Source organism: Microcaecilia unicolor, chromosome 2 (assembly GCF_901765095.1).
Source record: "Microcaecilia unicolor chromosome 2, aMicUni1.1, whole genome shotgun sequence".
In the NCBI taxonomy this organism is placed as follows: domain Eukaryota; kingdom Metazoa; phylum Chordata; class Amphibia; order Gymnophiona; family Siphonopidae; genus Microcaecilia; species Microcaecilia unicolor.
Window position 1 is genome coordinate 108,735,825 of NC_044032.1, and position 20,443 is coordinate 108,756,267.

At 47.2% G+C, this 20,443-nt stretch overlaps 1 protein-coding gene across 1 annotated transcript in view; it reads right to left on the reverse strand.

The window, feature by feature from the left end:
• Positions 1 to 9,626, reverse strand: part of TRIM23 (tripartite motif containing 23) — a 123,506-nt gene extending 113,880 nt beyond the window's left edge. The window contains exons 1-2 of the mRNA XM_030193188.1: positions 9,270 to 9,626; positions 7,965 to 8,127 (exon numbers count right to left, since the gene is read on the reverse strand). Coding sequence (XP_030049048.1) covers positions 7,965 to 8,127; positions 9,270 to 9,380 — 274 coding nt within the window. The 5' untranslated portion in view covers positions 9,381 to 9,626. The remainder of the gene's footprint in view (positions 1 to 7,964; positions 8,128 to 9,269) is intronic.
• Positions 9,627 to 20,443: the final 10,817 nt, after the last annotated feature.

Consider the following 20,443-nt stretch of genomic DNA (forward strand, 5'->3'; position numbering starts at 1 on the left):
GCAGTACTCACCCAGGGCGGGACATAGAAATCCCTGACCGCAACACTGAAGCTCCAAACCGGGCCTCCGCCCGAGCAGCCACAGTCAAGCGGTAATGCCTGGAGAAGGTATGGGCCGATGCCCAAGTTGCCGCCTTGCATATCTCTGCCAAGGAGACGGACCCGGCCTCTGCCATCGAGGCCGCCTGAGCTCTAGTGGAGTGAGCCTTCAGCTGATAGGCGGCACCTTCCCCGCGGCCACATAAGCCGCTGCAATGGCTTCCTTGACCCATCTTGCCACTGTAGGCTTAGCAGCCTGGAGACCCTTACGAGGACCTGCAAACAGGACAAACAGATGATCCGATTTCCGGAAATCATTGGTCACTTCCAAGTATCTGATGATAACTCGTCTCACATCCAGATATTTGAGAGCAGAGAATTCCTCTGGGTAGTCCTCCCTACGAAAGGAAGGGAGACAGAGCTGATGATTCACATGGAAGCGCGACACAATCTTGGGCAGGAAGGAAGGCACTGTGCGAATAGTCACTCCTGCCTCAGTGAACTGCAGAAAAGGCTCTCGACATGAGAGTGCCTGGAGCTCGGAAACTCTTCTGGCTGAAGTGATAGCCACCAAAAAGACTGCTTTCAACGTCAGGTCTTTCAGAGATGCCCTCGACAAGGGTTCAAAAGGCGGCTTCTGCAAGGCTCTTAGTACCAGGTTGAGATTCCACGCAGGCACCACTGAGTGCAGAGGAGGGCGCAGGTGATTAACTCCCTTGAGGAAACGCACCACATCTGGCTGCGAAGCCAGGGAAGCACCCTTCAGGCGGCCCCTGAAGCAAGCCAGGGCCGCTACCTGGACTTTCAGGGAACTGAGCGACAGGCCTTTCTCCAGACCTTCTTGCAGGAACGCCAGCACTGAAGAAATTGGAGCAGTAAATGGAGAAAGTGAACCTGCTTCACACCACGCTGCAAAGGTACGCCAAACCCTGGCGTAAGCAGTAGAAGTAGAGCGCTACCTCGCTCTCAGCAGAGTGGCGATGACCTTGTCTGAGAAGCCCTTCTTCCTCAGACTCTGCCGCTCAATAGCCAGGCCGTAAGACCAAAGGGGGAGGAATCCTCCATCACCACGGGACCCTGATGTAACAGGCCCTGCTCCACTGGCAGTTGCAGAGGTTCGTCCACTGAGAGCCTGATCAAGTCCGCATACCAGGGACGTCTGGGCCAATCCGGACCCACCAGGATTATCCGGCCCGGATGCTTTGCCACCCGGTCTAGCACCCTGCCCAACATGGGCCAGGGCGGGAACACATAGAGAATCTCTTGTGTCGGCCACTGTTGGAGAAGAGCATCTCTCCCAGGGATCGAGGGTCCCGTCCTCTGCTGAAAAAGCGCGGCAGTTGGCAATTGGCCGATGACGCCATCAGATCTAGGCTCGGCTGGCCCCAGCGCTTCGTGATGTCCAAGAACGCCTGAGCAGATAGCTGCCACTCTCCGGGCTCCAAGGTATGGCGACTGAGACAGTCCGCCTTGACATTCATGACCCCGGCAATGTGGGCCGCTGACAGCTGTTCCAGGTTCGCTTCCGCCCACTGGCATAGATTCATGGCCTCCTTGGCTAGAGGGGCGCTCTTGGTACCTCCCTGGTGGTTGACATAGGCCACAGCCGTGGCATTGTCCGACAGGACCCGTACAGGCTTCAACGCCAGTACCGGGATGAACTCCAAAAGCGCCAACCGAATGGCTCTGAGTTCCAGGAGGTTGATAGACCACTTGCCTCTGCAGGAGACCAGAGCCCCTGCGCTGTCCTTCCCAAGCAGTGGGCTCCCCAGCCCGACAAAGAGGCGTCCGTCGTGACGACAATCCACTCCGGGGTCACCAGAGGCATTCCTGCAGACAACTTGTCTGTCTGCGTCCACCAGCTCAGCGCCTTGCGCACTGCTGGGTCCAAGGGAAGGCGCACAGCATAATCCTCCGACATCGGAGTCCAGCGCTGCAGCAGAGAGTGTTGTAGTGGTCTCATATGAGCCCTGGCCCAGGGCACTACTTCCATCGTGGCCGTCATAGCCCAACAGCTGCACATAGTCCCAAGCCCGAAGAGGAGAGGCTACTAGGAACTGGTCCATCTGAGCCTGAAGCTTGACAATCCAATTGTCTGGCAGGAACACTCTGCCCACTTGGGTGTCGAATCGAACTCCCAGATACTCCAGGGACTGAGTGGGGCGCAGGTGGCTTTTCTCCCAGTTGATGATCCACCCCAGGGAGCTCAAAAGAGCAACCACCCGGTTCACAGCTTTGCCGCACTCTGCATAAGAGGGGGCTCGGATCAACCAGTCGTCCAGATAAGGATGGACTTGTACTCCTTTCTTCCTCAGGAAGGCCGCGATGACCACCATTACTTTGGAGAAGGTCCGCGGAGCAGTAGCCAACCCGAACGGGAGGGCTCTGAACTGGAAGTGTCGGCCCAGTACTGCAAAACGCAGAAAGCGTTGATGAGGAGGCCAGATGGGAATATGCAAGTCCGCTTCCTTGATGTCCAAGGATGCCAGGAACTCTCCTGCCTTCACTGCCGCTATAACAGAGCGGAGGGTCTCCATGCGAAAGTGCCTGATTGACCCCTTTGAGGTCGAGGATAGGCTGTACAGAACCTCCTTTCTTTGGTACCACAAAGTAAATGGAGTAACGTCCCTTGCCAAGCTAATTTTCTGGCACCGGAACGACCGCACCCAGGCGGATCAGATTGTCCAAGGTCTGCTGCACTGCCACAGCTTTGACCGGAGACTTGCAGGGAGAGAGTACAAACCCGTCTCTTAAGGGTCGGCAGAACTCTAGCTTGTAGCCGTCTCTGATGACTTCCAGCACCCAAGCGTCTGAAGTTATTGTGGTCCACTCGTCCCGAACCGAGGACAGCCGTCCTCCAATCTGCACTGGGGCGTGGACCAAGGCCCCGTCATTGGGTACAAGACCCTAGGGGAGGACCGGAGGGAGCACCTCCGGGACGGCGGTCTCTGCGAAAGGAATGCTGCTTGGGGGAGAAGTTCCTCTTGAAGGAAGAGGGGGCAGAGGAGCCCGACCTGCCCGGGCGGTACCGACGGGCTTCCTGAAACCGTCCTCTGGAGGTACCGGGGCGAGCACTAGCCCGAGCCCTGACCTCTGGTAACTTCTTGCCCTTAGACGTGCCGAAATCGGTCACGATTTTGTCCAGCTCGACCCCAAAGAGCAGCTTGCCTTTAAAAGGCAATCTAGCCAGGCGGGATTTAGAGGCGTAGTCAGCAGACCTATGCTTCAGCCAAAGCCACCGCCGCGCAGAGATTGTCTGAGCCATGCCTTTAGCTGAGGCCCTCAAGACATCATACAGCAAGTCTGCCAAATAGGCTAAGCCCGATTCCAGGGCCGGCCAATCAGCCCTCAAGGAATGATCCGAGGGGGAAGCCCGCTGCACCATAGACAGGCACGCCCTGGCCACATAGGAGCCGCAAACTGAGGCCTGCAAACTTAAAGCAGCCGCCTCAAAGGACGACCTTAAGGCCGCCTCCAATCTTCTGTCTTGGGTGTCCTTTAGGGCCATGCCACCTTCCACCGGCAACGCCGTTTTCTTAGTCACCGCAGTGATTAAAGAATCCACGGTAGGCCACAGATAGGCCTCACGTTCACTTTCAGGCAAAGGATAGAGGCGGGACATAGCCCTAGCCACTTTAAGGCTCGCTTCCGGGACATCCCATTGAGCCGAAATTAAGGTGTGCATGGCATCATGCACGTGGAAGGTTCTATGCGGGCGCTTCGTCCCCAGCATAATGGCAGAGCCAACAGGGGCTGAGGGAGAGACGTCCTCCGGAGAGGAAATCTTCAAAATGCCCATGGCCTGCATTAACAGGTTGGGCAAATCCTCTGAGCTAAAGAGCCGCGCTGCAGAGGGGTCATCCGCTCCATCCGAGCGGGGATCCGTCTCCTTCAAGGAATCCGCAAAGGACCGTTGGGAGAACTCAGATACGCTGCCCTCATCTACATCGGAGGAGACAAAGTCCTCCAAGGCCTGGGAATCAACCCGAGGGCGTTTACCTCCGGGGCCTCAACCTCTTTACCAGACGAGGGAGCAGGGGCAGCGTTTTGCATAAGGGAGGCCTGATGCAGCAGCAAAACAAACTCGGGGGAGAAACCCCCCAGACTGTGCACTTCCGCAGTCTGGGCTACAGCCCTAGACGCACCCTCAACCGGCGCTCGCAAGAGCGGGGGAGAGACATGCTGCGCATCCAAGATGGCGTCCGGCGCGACACTCCGCGAAGGAGCCGCGCGGGAAAAACGGCGCTTAACTTTAGCCGCTTTTGTGCCGTCGCCCAAATTAAGGGCGTTCATGGCATCAATGTCTCCCACCTCAAGGGCGGCCCAAGAAGAAGCCGTCCGAGCCGCGTGGCCGGCCAATATGGCGGAGGCGAGCCGCGGGGGATGGGCGTTTATGGCGGGAAAAACCGCCACACCGAAGGAAGGACCGGGACACTCATCGGTCACGAAACTGTCACCCAACAAGGGCGAATCAGACTTTAAGACCCCCGCATCCCCTCTAGAAGCGCACACGCGATCCGGGGAGCGACTCTTTGCGCCCTCGCCCTCCGACGCCATAGGCCACGTGGAGACCAATCGGGGAACCCCCTGCCCGCTATAAAAGGTAAAAATTACCTGCTTTCCGCTCCGAGCTGTAACGACCTGGTGTCCCAGTGAGTAGCTGCAATAAACGTTTAAATAAACGCCTTTAAGGACGTTCAAAATTCTTTTTTTTTTTTTTTTTCAACGGAGCCAGCGGGAGGGGGGAGAAAAGGAGGGACCTGGCGCCACCAGGTTTGCACTTGCTCAAGAAGAGCCCTCAACCCCAGGCACTCAACAAAACCTAAAAATTAGGCTTGGAGGCCTAGCCAGAGCTGCTGCTGTGTGTGACCACCACCTGCTGAGATAGAGAACATACTGGGGAGTTTCCGGCAGCACATGACCACATATAGGGAGGCAAAAGTTTGCTCTCTATCTCCACCTGCTGGTAGATGGACACAACCCACCAGTCTATGGATTGATCAGCATGATGATATGGAAGCCAGATTGTTATATGCAGCACTCAGACCGTACAAGCCAGCCCCGCACTAGCCTTAGTTGATATAGCCAGAGTTGCCATCTAACCACCACTTGATATGCAAACACATACGTAGTTTATTTTTTTTTTATACCATTCATTCTCTAATTAGAGATCCTCTGCTTTCATCCCACGCTATTTTGAATTCTGCCACAGTTTTTTTTCTCCACCACCCCTCTCGGGAGGGCATTCCAAACATCAACCACCCTCTCCGTGAAAAATAATTTTCTGATATTACTCCTAAGTCTACCAGTCCACAACCTCAATTCATGTCCTCTAGTTTTACCATTTTCCCTTCTCTGGAAAATATCTGTTTCTATATTAATACCTTTCAAGTATTTAAACATCTGTTATCATATCATCCCTGTCCCTCCTCTCCTCTAGGGTATACATATTCAGTTCTTCCAGTCTCTTCTCATATGTTTTTTTGGTGCAATTCCCATATCATTTTGTCACCTTCCTCTGGACCGCTTCAAATCTTCTTACATCTTTACCAAGATACGGCCTCAAAAACTGAACAGAATACTACAGGTGGGGCCTCACCAACGACTTGTACAGGGGCATCAACACCTCCATTCTTCTGATGGTTACAACCTAGCATCCTTCTGGCTACAGCCATCACACTGTCACACTGTTTCATCATCCTCAGATCATCAAATACTATCACCCCAAGATCCTTCTCCCTATGTGTGCATATCAGCCTCTCACCACCTAACATGTATGTATCCCGTTGGATTTCTACTCCTTAAGTGTATCACTCTGCACTTTTTTGCACTGAATTTTAATTGCCAAACATTAGACCACTCTTCTAACTTTTGCAGATCCTTTTTCATCTTTTCCACTCCCTCCAGGGTGTCCACTCTGTCATCAACTTTACCTTCTAAATTTCAGTAATGCTGCTCACAAATATATTGAACAGAATCAGCCCCAGCACCGATCCTTGAGGCACTCCACTACTCACTTTCCTTCCTCCGAGTGAATTCCATTAACCACCAACCTCTGGCGTCTGTCTGTGAACCAGTTCCTAATCCAGTTCACCACTTTGGGTCCTAACTTCAGCCTGTCAAGTTTATTGAAGAGCCTCCTATGAGGAACCGAGTCAAAGGCTTTGCTGAAATCTAAGTAGGTTACATCTAGCGCACATCCTAGATCCAATTCTCTGGTCACCCAAGAATTCAGATTCGTTTGACATGATTTACCTTTGATAAAACCACGTTGTCTCAGATCTTGTAACCTATTGGATTCCAGGATATTCATAATCCTTTCACTATCCTTTCCTTAGCATCGCTTCCATTACTTTTCCAATAACCAAAGTGAGGCTTACCAGCCTGTAGTTTCCAGCTTTTTCTGTCACCACATTTGTGAAGAGGGACCACATCTACTCTTCTCCAATCCCACAGAACCTCCCCCGTCTCCAAAGATTTATTAAACAAATCTTAAGAGGACCCACCAGAACCTCTCTGAGCTCACTCAATAGCCTAGGATGGATCCCGTCTGGTCCCATGGCACTCGCTACATTAAAAAAATGTTTTGCATTGAAACAAGGCACCAGCACACACCTTATTTAAATGCACAGTAAAGATGCATTCAGCTATTCCTCCCCAATGCAGAGAACAATTGCAGAAGACTAAGGCGAGCATAACGTGGGAACCTAAATGCCATGTCTAAGTATGTGGAGAAGGGTTTGCTCCCCCTTCTACCACAGTCCACTGGGGGAACAAAAACTAATAGCCCCCTAACTCCAGCCCTCCCCATCCCACCCCCAACATTCACTAATCCCCCCACCAAAAAAAGGAATAAAAGCCCTGATGTTTAGTGGATCCCCTAAAGACAGTGATACCCCCAAATAACATAGCCCTGGTGTCTAGGAGCACCCTCATTCAGGCCCCCACTTGCTCCCTCATTTTGCCCTTATTTGGTAATCTGGGCAGAGACGATCAAATAATGGAAAAATTCTCTTATTTAGCAGACTGACCCTGGACCATGCATTGCATGCACCAAGTGCTGCCATGTTCCAAGATGTGACACCAAGGCAGGACCAAGTGAGCATCGCCCTTCTGCTTCAAGGTACACAGGCTGGGGGAGGGAATCAGTGTTCCCTCTAAGGAGCGACCTGCTGCGTGCAAATTTGTTTTTTTCGGTGTGAGCGCCAAAAATAGCCCAAGTCAAAAAAGAGGGAGTTATCTGCGGAGTGAGGGTTGGGTGTTATCTGTTAGCAAGCCACAATATATAACAGATATGAATAATATTTTTTCATATCTACTGGAATTTTATTTACAATATTATGCTTCTGATTTTAATTGCATGTTTATGTATATGTTTATTGTTAGTCAATGGTTTTATGTTATCTCAGTGCCCTTGGTACTTATGTTTTGAAAAGCAGGCTATAAATTGTTAAATTAAATAAAATGTTGGCAGATAAGAATTCTAAGGCCAAAGTTAATTAGTGGATGCACTTCTCAATTTATGAGACCTATTTGGTAAGGAGGGGGTAGAGGGGGCAGGGGGTTGCGAGACTACCAATAAATTGTGGTGTTGGGGGGTTGCGGTGGCTTTTTCCTTTTTTTTAAAGGTCCCCTTCCTGACAGCACATGAGATAATCACTGCTCATGCACTAACATAAAGCGAGACATTTTGCAATGGCCTGCACATTACTATCGTGACTTTAATACAGTAGTAATTAGCATGATCACTGACTACTGCATCCAGCACGCAGGAAACCTTTTCTATAAAGCCTACATTAGAAACTGTGTGGTCTGCTGCTCTAACGTGCAATTTTCAGTATCATCCCCAGAGCACTTATGCATCCCAAGCCTTATAAGTAACATACAATGCATAATTCCCATATTAACATTTAAGTTTTGCATTACCTAATTCAGTGACTTGGCGATCAAAAGGGCAACGAATTGCTCTGCCATGGAGAGGAAGACGGGTGAGGCAGTCATGACAGACAGTATGGCCACACAAGAGCAGGCGGGGAACTTTGTCACCTTGCAGAGAAAATACATCTTCACAAACTCCACACTCAAGAACCTACAGTTTGAAAGATATAACATGTTACACATGTCTGTAAAGCAACAGTAGGGGGTCAGCAAGATGATGAGGCAGTCATGACAGACAGTATGGCCACAGAAGAGCAGGTTGGGAACTTTGTCACCTTGCAGAGAAAATACATCTTCACAAACTCCACACTCAAGAGCCTACAGTTTGAAAGATATAACATGTTACACGTGTCTGTAAAGCAACAGCAGGGAGTCAGCAAGATATTGCCATAAAGTACTTTCACTACCAACAAAAAATGAACCACTACCTTTAAATGAGTAAAAATAAACCATACATCTAGGGCCAAGAACTAAGAAAAAAAAATAAAAAGACACTTTGTAAGAACAAGAAGCCAGATTGGTTCCAAATCTATTTAGATTGTGAATATCAGAGATAAGCCTCTTCAAGTAAGCTTGAATCCCAATTTCCTTTTCTATATTCTGGCTATATACGTTCCTACAAAACAGCACCCTACAAAACCTAAAATACCAGTAAGTGTCAAACTGAGTTTTACTTTTACTAGAATATTTTCCCCTCCAAATACGGAATGGAGGAAATGCCGTAGTAAATCAAGTCCTAAATCTTAAAAAGGAATTTGTAATAAACTGAAATGGGATAAACATCCCATACTATTATTGATTCCAAAAAATAACATTTCCACTAACGTGATAGCGTGCATTCCAGTAGCTATCAAAGACATTCCTTCCGCATCCAAGGGAGCTAGGGATGGAGATGCAGGCAGGCGCCTATTTATACATATAGGACTCAAAAAAGGTTCTTTAAAGAAAGCGAACCAGCAACTCTGCAGCTAAAACACATTACTTAAATACATCTCCCACACTCGTGTAAGGCTCACTGTATCGCCTTGCATTAGGTCTTCATTCCATGCTTTGCAACGAGCAAGGAGAGCGCGACATACTTATTTGTAGTTATTTTTGTTTTTCTCGCTGTATTACTTTGTTCACCCAGTCTGCCCATTTCGACTTCTCGAATCCTCATTTTATACATGCACACATAAAACTACATCGAGCCCTGCCTGTCACTGTTTACACCCAGGGCCAGACCGGGGGCAGAGGGAAAGAAAGCTTCGTTCCGCAGCCTATAAGTACACCATCTTGGCCCCAGGTCCTCACCTTCACAGCGCAGCCCGTGGCCGCAGTACCTCGGCTCTGTCGCCCCCAACTGCCGCCTCCGCCTCCATCCAGCCCAGCTCCAGCGAAAGGCTTGTTTACAGCGGCAGCCATACTGACACAGTAGTAGCTACACTACCACCAACTACGTCCAAAACCAAGGATGGACCAAGCACGCGCATCCCCCTCCTACTCGCGCACGAAGCAGGTAACCGAGAGCCACCGAAGCGCCCAACCTGCCAACAATCACGCGCGCGCCCTCTTCCCTCAGCCACTCGAGTGCCGTTTCTCATCTCCCCACTCCCCAGCCGGAGACAGAATGTGGTACGCTCCGGCAGCCCCTGTGAAGACGCAGGTTTGTCGCTCCTTGCGCCTGCGCAATAGTTGCTCTGGCAACTGACGCCTACGTCTCCTCCTTTTCCCCTTCCCAGTCCCACTTCTGTGGGGTTGCGAGATATATGTCGCCAATACGCCAAGCCTCTTTGGTAGGTTCTGAGGCCAGGGATGCGCGTAGTACAGGGACTGCTGCCTAAGGGTATCTGACGCCATAGATCAGTGAGAGGTTTTCACTATAAGGCCTAGGAGCCAATTGCCTCCATTGTGATTCTGGGTTTCCTTTTTTTTTTGTTTCTCTCTACACAAGTTTGTGCTGCAAAGGGGGAAGAGGATAGGGTAAAGAGCTCTTATGCATGAAGGACAAGGTATTTCTCAACAAACAAGAGATTGCGTTTGGAAACACCCACTTCCTTGAGGATACCCCAAATAGAAAGTCTGAAGGGACAGAGCAGGAATGGATGACATTCACACAAGCTAGGTAGCAATGGCACGGTCCCTATCCTTCTCTTCCCCACCATCTATCCCTGCAGCTAGGCATAAGCTCTGTAACTCCCCCCACTCCTCCTTGTAGCCTAGCGTCAGCCCTGTCCTACGCTCTACTTGTCCCCCCATAGTCTGGCATCTCCCTTGCTCTTCCCAATCTCCCTCTCCACTCTGAAGCACACCAGCATTAAATATAAAATATTTTATTTTTTAATGTCTTGGGCACTGCAGAGACTACCCCCCACCCAAAAACCAACATAAAACATTCAACTTTTTTTTAAATCATTATTTTAGCCTGGGCACTGAGCACATCCCTGCCCAGAAACCCACCAATATACCTTCCCTCACCCCCCCTTCCCCCCGGCATTGAACAGCCCACCCCAGCCTAGAAGCCCACAATTACACATATTTGTTTTACCTGCTGAGAGACGTTGGGCTGAAGGCTGATCAGTGATGAGGCAGGGCCCAGTCCCAGATTAGCTGAGCCCGGCCCAGTATAAAAGCCTCCCCAGTCCCAACTGTGTCCTTTCCCGGACCCACTGCCTCTTCCATCCTGTCTTACTCTGTTTCTCTGTCTCTCACCCCTTTCATCCACCCGCCATGCAGCATGATATTCCTCCTGTTGCACCTGGCCGGGTCTGTGTTAATAACCAAGGCAGAGGTGCAGGACCGCGGCTCTCTGTCTGCTGCTACTGTTTCCTGTGCTGGTCTTAATAATTTGTTCAATACCATGGGAGAATGTAGAAAATTAAAGAGTACAAACAATGCCGGGATCCCTTTTATTCTTATTTTTCAAAAGGTTTTCCCTGTCTGCTGCCTTAGCTTTTATATAGCATTCATTATACATTTCCTCAGATATCCCCTATTTTTAAACTTATCAATCATAATTTCAGCCTGTTTCTCAAATTCAACCAAATCCGAACATAGCCTACATAACTGTAGAAACTGACTGTAAGGCAAATGGTTCTTATTATGAAAACTACTGTATTCTTAAGTACTTGGCTGTACTGAAACCATATGTTCCTTTGCAAATTAAAATATCTAAAAATGTAATCTCATGGTGATAAAAAGACATCTTATGAGGTTAGTACCTCACTCATTCAACCAATCGTTAAAGATCTTGAGGTGCTCCTCACTTCCCTGTCACAGAAGCACATCGTCTATGTATTGACTCACAGAAGAAGCACATCGTCTATGTATTGATGCCAGAGTTTAACATGTTTAGAAAAGGGATCGTTAACAAGGTGTTTACCTTCAAAATCACCAACATACAGATTTGCCAAATCAGGTGCCATCGAGACACCTGTGGCAATTCCTTTTATCTATAAGAAACATTTGTCCTTGGAAACAGAAATAATTTTCTGTCAAAGCCAATTTAGCTAACTCAAGTATAAAAGAGCTGTGTATCCTAAGATTAGTAGCACTTGCAAGTAAGGTTTCTTCAACTATTTCCAAAGCAGCGACCTGAGGAATATTCATCTGTAATGACTCAATATCTAGAGTGACTAGAATTAGGTTACTAACATCACCCTCATAATCATCCAAAAGATTTATTATATGCATAGTAACATAGTAGGTGATGGCAGAGAAAGACCTGTACGGTCCATCCAGTCTGCCCAACAAGATAAACTCATATGTGCTACTTTATATGTATACCTGACCTTGATTTGTCCCTGCCATTTTCAGGGCACAAACCGTAGAAGTCTGCCCAGCACTAGCCCCACCTCCCAACCACCGGTGCAGCCACCCAATCTCTGCTAAGCTTCTGAGGATCCATTCCTTCTGAACAGGATTTCTTTATGTTTATCCCATACATTTTTTAATTCCGTTACCGTTTTCATCTCCACCACCTCCTGCGGGAGGGCATTCCAAGTATCTACCACACTCTGTGAAAAAATACTTCCTGACATTTTCCTTGAGTCTGCCCCCCTTCAACCTCATTTCATGTCCTCTAATTCTACCACCTTCCCATCTCTGGAAAAGGTTTGTTTGCGGATTACTACCTTTCAAATATTTGAACGTCTTTATCATATCACCCCTGTTTCTCATTTCCTCCAGGGTATACATGTTCAGGTCAGCAAGTCTCTCCTCATACGTCTTGTAACGCAAATCCCATACCATTCTTGTAGCTTTTCTTTGCACCGCTTCAATTCTTTTTACATCCTTAGCAAGATACGGCCTCCAAAACTGAACACAATACTCCAGGTGGGGCCTCACCAACGACTTGTACAGGGGCATCAACACCACCTTTCTTCTGCTGGTCACACCTCTCTCTATACAGCCTAGCATCCTTCTGGATATGGCCACCGCCTTGTCACACAGTTTCATCGCCTTCAGATCCTCAGATACTATCACCCCAAGCTCCCTCTCCCTGTCTGTACATATCAGACTCTCACCGCCTAACACATACGTCTCCCGTGGATTTCTACTCCCTAAGTGCATCACTTTGCATTTCTTTGCACTGAATTTCAATTGCCAAACATTAGACTATTCTTCTAGCTTCTGCAGATCCTTTTTCATGTTTTCCACTCCCTCCGGGGTGTCCACTCTGTTACAAATCTTGATATCATCCGCAAAAAGGCAAACTTTACCTTCTAACCCTTCAGCAATGTTACTCAGAAATATATTGAACAGAATTGGCCCCAGCACCGATCCCTGATGCACCCCACTACTCACCTTTCCCTCATCCAAGTGAAATCCATGAACCACCACCCTCTGGCATCTGTCCGTCAACCAGTTCCTAATCCAGTTCACCACACTGGGTCCTATCTTCAGCCTGTCAAGTTTATTCAAGAGCCTCCTGTGGGGAACAGTGTCAAAGGCTTTACTGAAATCTAAGTAGATTACATCTATACCACATCCTTGATTCAGTTCTTTTTTTTTAATAATTTATTAAATTTTTATAATAACACTCCTTATATCTGCATATCAATACAATAACAGCCTTCAATCATTTTCTTCTTATCAATCTTGCTTGATTCAGTTCTTTGGTCACCCAGTCAAAGAATTCAATGAGATTCATTTGGCACGATTTATCTTTGGTAAAGCCATGTCTTGGATCTTGCAACTTATTGGATTCCAGGAAATTCACTATCCTTTCTTTCAGCATCACTTCCATTACTTTTCCAATAACTGAAGTACGGCTTACCGGCTTGTAGTTTCCAGCTTCTTCCCTATCACCACTTTTGTGAAGAGGGACCACATCCGCTCTTCTCCAATCCCTTGGAACCTCCCCCGTCTCCAAAGATTTATTAAATCTTTAAGAGGACCGCCAGAACCTCTCTGAGCTCCCTCAATATCTTGGGATGGATCCCGTCCAGTCCCATGGCTTTGTCCACCTTTAGATTTTCAAGTTGTTCATAAACACTCTCTTCTGTGAATGGTGCTATATCCGCTCCGTTCTCATATGTACTTTTGCCAGTCAATTGTAGTCCTTCTCAGGATTTTCTTCAGTGAAAACAGAACAAAAGTATTTGTTTAGCAAATTTGCTTTTTCGTCATTATTATCCACATAGCAGTTCACAGCATCTTTCAGTCTCACAATTCCATTTTTAGTCTTCCTCCTTCCACTTGTCATATGTCCTCCCAGCCCATCAGCTCCTTTCTGAGGTATTCCCCAATTTTACTAAAGTCAGCGTGCTTGAAATCCAGGCTTTGAGTTTTGAGTGGCTGCCCTCCACTTCAGCTGTTTGATGGTCACTGCTGCCCAGGTGGGCACCCACTTGGACATTTGACACACTATCCCCATTTGTGAGCACCAGATAGAATTTCTTACATAAAAAGGGATAGCTGGAACAAAGGGTCTTAAAAAATGTCTACCAAATCTGATAACAGCTCTAATACTGAGCCATTAGCTGAAATTATTGGTCTTCCAGGAGGGTTATCGAATGTTTTGTATATTTATTTTTGGAAGTATATATATATAATTGGAACTGTTGGATTAGTATTAACCAAAAAGTCCTTCTCATGACTAGTGAAGAAACCCGCTGAATAGCCAGTCTCTACAATGGTCTTAATTTCAGACACTAGCCGTTCAGTGGGCTCAATCTCGAGTTTACGATAAAAATTACAATCACTTACTTGTCTCTCAATCTCTCCAGTGTATGCACTTCTATCAAGGATAACCATACCACCGTCTTTATCGACAGGCTTTATAACTATCTAGATACTTCTGCTTTATTAAGATTACAGTACATATGTGACTTTTTTTGCTCAAGAAGTGCAACATCTCTCAGCACACATTGTTTAAAAGTAGTGATGAAAGGATCCGGAGGACTAGGGAGCACCCATTTTGAATTACGTCTAACAACAGAAAAAATCATTATATGTTGATGTATTATTGGAAAAAAATTCCATGATTTGTAATTTTCGTGTAAACTTAAATATATCAACCCTAGTTCTGAAGGCATTATATTGCGACGTAGGGACAAAGGTAAGGGGCCCTTACATAATACTGATGTTTCTGTATCATTCAAACTGTACTTAGATAGAATAAAAATTGGTGTTAACTACCTAATAGTATGTTTGTATATGCTGTTCTACTTTATTTTTACAAACCCTGTCACATTTATTTTTTTTTCTTATTTCAATTATATATGCAGATGTATGTTTCTACAAACATTGTATTGTTTAAAATTAATAAATAAAGTTTGAAAAAAAATAGGTGTTTCTACCTCCAATTGTTCCTCATAGACTAGCCCCTCCCTCTGCCCCTTCCTCCAAAAATCCAACAGCTCTTTCGCTGATTGGACCTGTATTCTAGCCTGTGATCCTGCTCACTTGACCTTTCTTCACAAATTTTCTGTAAAAAAGCATTGGATGGTCCAGCCACTGGGTACTAGCAGGGATAGAAAGAGGGGAAACAGGAGACTCACCAGATTCACTACACACCCTCTTCTTATACCTTTCCCTACCATGTTGTTCCCTTCCCTGAGAAGCTATCTATCTCTCCTTAGATCTGTTATTATGAACGGTATCCTTAGAAGAAACATTAAGGGCCCAGTTTACTAAGGTGCATTAGTGTTTTTAGCGCTCCCACACTTAGCCCATGTACTAACCACGTAGGAGCCTATAGGGATATTGTAAGCACGTGCATGGTTAACGCACGTTAAAAATGTTAATGCATCTATAACACTGCTTAGTAAACAGTGCCCTAAATCTAGATATTGATCTAAATCTAGATTTGGGCTTAGCTCTAGACCATGAGTAAATAGTCCCACGTATATAGTCCAACTCATCACGCTTGAGTTTATTTATTTTAGTAATCTTGATCTCTTTCCTATAATCCTAAATCTTTCTTTCAAGATTACCTCCTACTACTACTTCTTCATACTACTTCTTCATAATTGTTATCTACATTTCCTCAAAATGTCGATCTTTTTATTAACCTCTGGTTTAACCTCATCAATCTTCTGTTTAGAGGTTTCTATTAAATCAGAACAAGACAAACAGAAGCAAACTCCTCTGCACAAACACAACAACCAACCAGAACAGAGCAGAGATAGTCCAGTGAAGGGGAGCTCTCAAGTTCATCCACAAATTAAGTTTTTTGGAAAATGACCCATCTTGACCAAGTTTCAGCACTTATACCTTTGTCAGGGATCTATAAAAGAATAAGTAAATAATCACAAATAAGGCATGCAGAACATTATATATATATATATATATATATATATATATATATATATATTGCATTTGTATCCCACATTTTCCCACCTATTTGCAGGCTCAATGTAAAAATGTCAGATCACCAATACATCAACAAATACTCAGATCTTCACTGGCATTAAAAGCGCACAATTGTGCATAGTGCCTACAAACAAACAAATATATATATTAAATATGCAGATAGGTACAAAATACGGTAATACTGTACAATGTATGAAATAAAACCATATAATGTATAAAACAAAACCATAAATAATCTGGATGACATGTAAAAGTAAAATTTAAGCCATTACTAAGGATAACACAAAAAAAAAACATAAAATCAAATCTGAAAAAAATTAACCAAGTTATGTAGTGCAAAAGAACATCTAAGTGTAAAAAAAACTCCCATCCTTACAGTCTTAGATTTGATTTTATGTTTGAGGCGCCAGAGACCTTATTTCCTGCTTTTATTTGTGGCCCTCACTTGAGGAAGATGTAAAGGAATTCGTTGCAGCCTGTCCAGTTTGCGCACATCAAAAGCCTAGCCATGCCTGTCCCTGGGACCTATTTACAACTACTTCTGATACCCAAAAGACCCTGGACTCACATCTCTATGAATCTCATGACAGATCTTCCTCTTCCCAATGGGTATACTACCATCTGGGTGGTTGTGGACTGCTTCTCGAAAATGGCCCACTTCACTCCCTGGATTAACCTCGGTTCCCAGGTTAGCCCGATTCTTCATAACAGAAATCTTTCATTTACATGGTTTGCCAGAGTCCATAGTATCAGATCAGGGAGTACAATTTGTGTCCAAGTTCTGGCGCAGCCTCCAACATGCTTTCCAAGTAAAACTAGAGTTCTCCTCAGGATACCACCCTCAGACCAACGGGCAGACTGAGCAAACCAACCAGTATCTAAAACTGTTTTTATGGGCCTATGTATCAGCTTTTCATGACAATTGGGCACAGTTGCTCCCGTAGGCTGAGTTCTGCCACAATAACCATGTCTGTAGCTTCACTGATGCATCTCCTTTCTAGATTATGTACGGACATCCCCAGATACCTCTACCAATGCTAGTCGACCCGGAAGTCCCCACTGTGGCAAGGACCGTCGCCTCTCTCACATGTATCTGGCAGACCACTCAAGGCGCCAGTCTACTCTTCAAGTCAAATGACAGGCAGATAAGAAAAGACATCCGTCGCCCAATTTTCAGACAGGGGAACGGGTTTGGTTATCCATGAGACATCTACAACTAAAGACTCCCTCAACACAGTTTGCTCCCTCCTTCATTGGCCCCTACCCCATACTCCATCAAGTTGGCCCAGTTACCTATCGACCAAGACGGCCAGCTAATTTTTGGATTCACAATACTTTTCATGTTAAAACCAGTAGTCTTGAGGAGCTCAGCAAGACATCACCCCACACTGCTACCAGTAGAAACTGCGTCCAGTAAGGAATTTGAGGTCCAAGGTACCCTAGACTCCCATAGACTTTGTGGCAAATTACAGTACATCATAGCCTGGAAGGGTTTAGGGCCAGAGTACAACTCCTGGGAACTCAAACTCAGATCTATGCTCCAGTTCTCCTCCAGTGTTTCCATCGGTTGTTTCCTCACAAGCCCAAACCCTGGACCTGAGGCAGGAGGGGCCCATGAGGAGGGGGTGCTGTCACCGTCCTACCATGACTACCTTGCCGCTTTGTTCTGGTGCGTCCTTCCCCTGGCTGGCGCTGCTCCCAGAGCATGAATGCACACGCTCCACCTCCACTGCAGGACTGCAACGGGAATCATGGGTCACTGTGAACTGATGTCACATCCGTGGGACTTTTCAGTCACCCCGGAGATTAATCTCAGTGGGTTCGTGTCCTCATCCCATGGCACTCCTATCTCCTGCGAGTGTTCCTGTGACACTGCAGTTCCTGAGGCCCTGTTCTTGTGAGGTCCTGTTCCTGAGACGCTACCCTGAGAGGTCAGTTCCTGAGACGCTGTTCCTGATAGGTCTTGTTCCTGAGAAGCTGTCCTGAGAGGTCTTGTTCCTGAGACACTGTCCTGAGAGGTCCTATTCCTGAGAGGTCCTGTTCCTGAGACACTATCACAAGAGTTCAGTTCCTGAGACAGAACCCATTCCAATTCCAATTCCATCCCCAGCAGCCCCCACACACAGTCAGCAAGCCACAGAGCACACACAACATGTACTGTGGAGTGGTCCCTTACCTTACCCCACTACAGCCAAGCCAGCAGTCAAAGAAGAAGAACAGCTCACACATCTAAGGCCAAGTGACACCGCCAAACAGCTGCAGCCTGCACCACACATCAGGTGGGCCGTGTGCTGAGGAGGACCCTGGGTCTAGGCCCCATGTCCCCACAGTGTTGCCTGCACTGCTTGAAGCGAGAAGGAGAACGTCGTCGAAAGCGCTCACCTCAGCCACAGCGGCCTTGAGGGAAGTTATTACCACAATGGCCACTGTGGCTGCAGTTAAGATCTCTGGATGACGTTCTGCTCTTGGATTCAAATAGTGCAGGCAGCACTATGGGGACGGGTCAGGAGTGCACTTCTTGGTGCACTGTTGGCAGGCAGGCAGGCCACGACGACGATCTGCTTCATCCGGCGCATTCCTGTTCTGGCAGTGGCACCACGTGCAAGCGGGAAGGTGCAAGCACTTGTGCATAGGCACAGTTTTTTTTGACAAATCTATTTAAGGGAGAGACTTCTCCCCCTTGCCACCCCCCCCCCCCCATCTATGCCACTGGAGCCTGGGACCCTGTAGCTTGAGGGGGAGGAGAGCCGGCTCACCCTGCCAGAACAACCGGATCGCAAAAAGCTGAAAAATTTAACAACTGGCTCCAGCACACCATTGCCTTGGACCGTCATTGACTCCAAGGACAGCAGATAGAGACACCTCCAGACCAGATTGGATACTGGATATCCAGCAGAAGAACCACAGAGACTGGAAATCAGGAGACTGGAACTGAGGAACCGAGCTGCGAAGTAGAACTCAGGAACAGACTGCGCACTGGATCTCAGGAATAGAACACACAATGGAATGCAGGAACAGAGCTGTGCAGTGAAACTCAGGAACATCTAAATATTGGAACTCAGGAACAGAGCTGCACACAGGAACTGAGCTGAGGACTGTAATGCAGGAACAGCACTAGAGCCAAGAAACCCATAACAGAAGAGCAAACATTGTGAAGGCAATGCATACAAGTATTCCATGGTTCCTTATAAGGGCACTCATTGATGATGTTATGGTTTCTGGTGCCTGAGAATGAGGCTTGGACCACACTGAAAGATGCAGCAGGGCACCAGGAAGAGGCTAGACTGCTGAAACACCAGTGAGGCTTGAATAGTCCCTGGAATGAGGCTAGAATGCTGGGGCATCAGAATGAGGCTTGGAATACAGGGGGGAACTGGCAGCAGAGGCCCTCATTTCCTGCTTCCGCAAGGGCGGGACCAGAGCTTGGGAGACAGAAGGGAAGACCAAAGGCACGCCAAGCAAAGAGCACGCTTTTCGCTGCCACTGCTGACGCCACCTTAACCCCGAGGTGCGCCTTTTAAATTTCGGAGGAGCGGGGGCCCTGGTGCTGGGAGGGAGGGAGGGCGGACAGGCGGCCTGGTGCTTGGTTGGTTGGAGGGAAGGAGGGTGGGCGGTCTGGTGCTTGGTGGGAGGGAGGGAGGCCTGGTGCTGGGTGGGTGGGAGACCTGATGCTGGGTGGGTGGGAGGGAGGCCTGGTGCTGGGGGCTGCGTGGGAGGGACGGATGCCTGCTGCTGGGAGGGAGGCCTGCCTGCCTGCCGCTGGGAGGGACATGGGTGGCTGGAGGGGAGAGGAGGGTTGCTGGACATGGATGGAGGGCAAGAAATGAAGAAGAAAGGAGGAAAGTAAAGAAATAAATGGAAAGGACGCCCTGGAAACGGAGTTAAGAGAACAGATAGAGAGCAGCAGAATCAGAGACTAGGACCAATAAGGATAGAAAAACAAAATCACCAGACAACAAAGGTAGAAAAAATAATTTTAGTTTAATTTTAGTGTTTGGAGTATGTCCAATTTGAGAATTTACATCTGCTGTCTTATTTTGCACTGGGTATACTGGAGCTGGAGCTGTAACAGCTTACAGAAATGATTTATAATGAAAAAAATTAATGTTATTTTTTTCTCCTATACTAGTATAATATTTTCAATGATGACTGTTTATATGCGCCATGGCTGGTGTAAGGGGTGTGGCTATCGTAGGGGTGGAGTCATATGTGGTGACCCCGCCCATAATGAGTACTGGCACTTTGCGATAAATAATTAGATTTTGGGTTGCTGTTTGGGCACGGTCTCTGAAAGGTTCGTCATCCTTGCACTACATCAACCAGCTCACCTTTATCCACATGTTTAATCACACCTTCAAAGAAATTAAGCAAATTGGTGAGGCAAGATTTCCCTCAGCTGAACCCATGCTGACTCTGTCCCATTAAACCATGTTTGTCTACACGTTGTGTAATTTTTTTCTTTATAATAGTTTACACTATTTTGCCTGGCACCGATGTCAGGTTTACAAGTCTATAATTTCCCAGATTACCCCTCGATCCCTTTTTAAAAATCGGAGTCACATTGGCCACCCTCTAATCTTCAGATACTATGGAAGATTTTAACAACAGGTTATATATTACTAACTGTAAGCAAAATGAATTCTCATCCAAAAACATAACTAGTCACATAT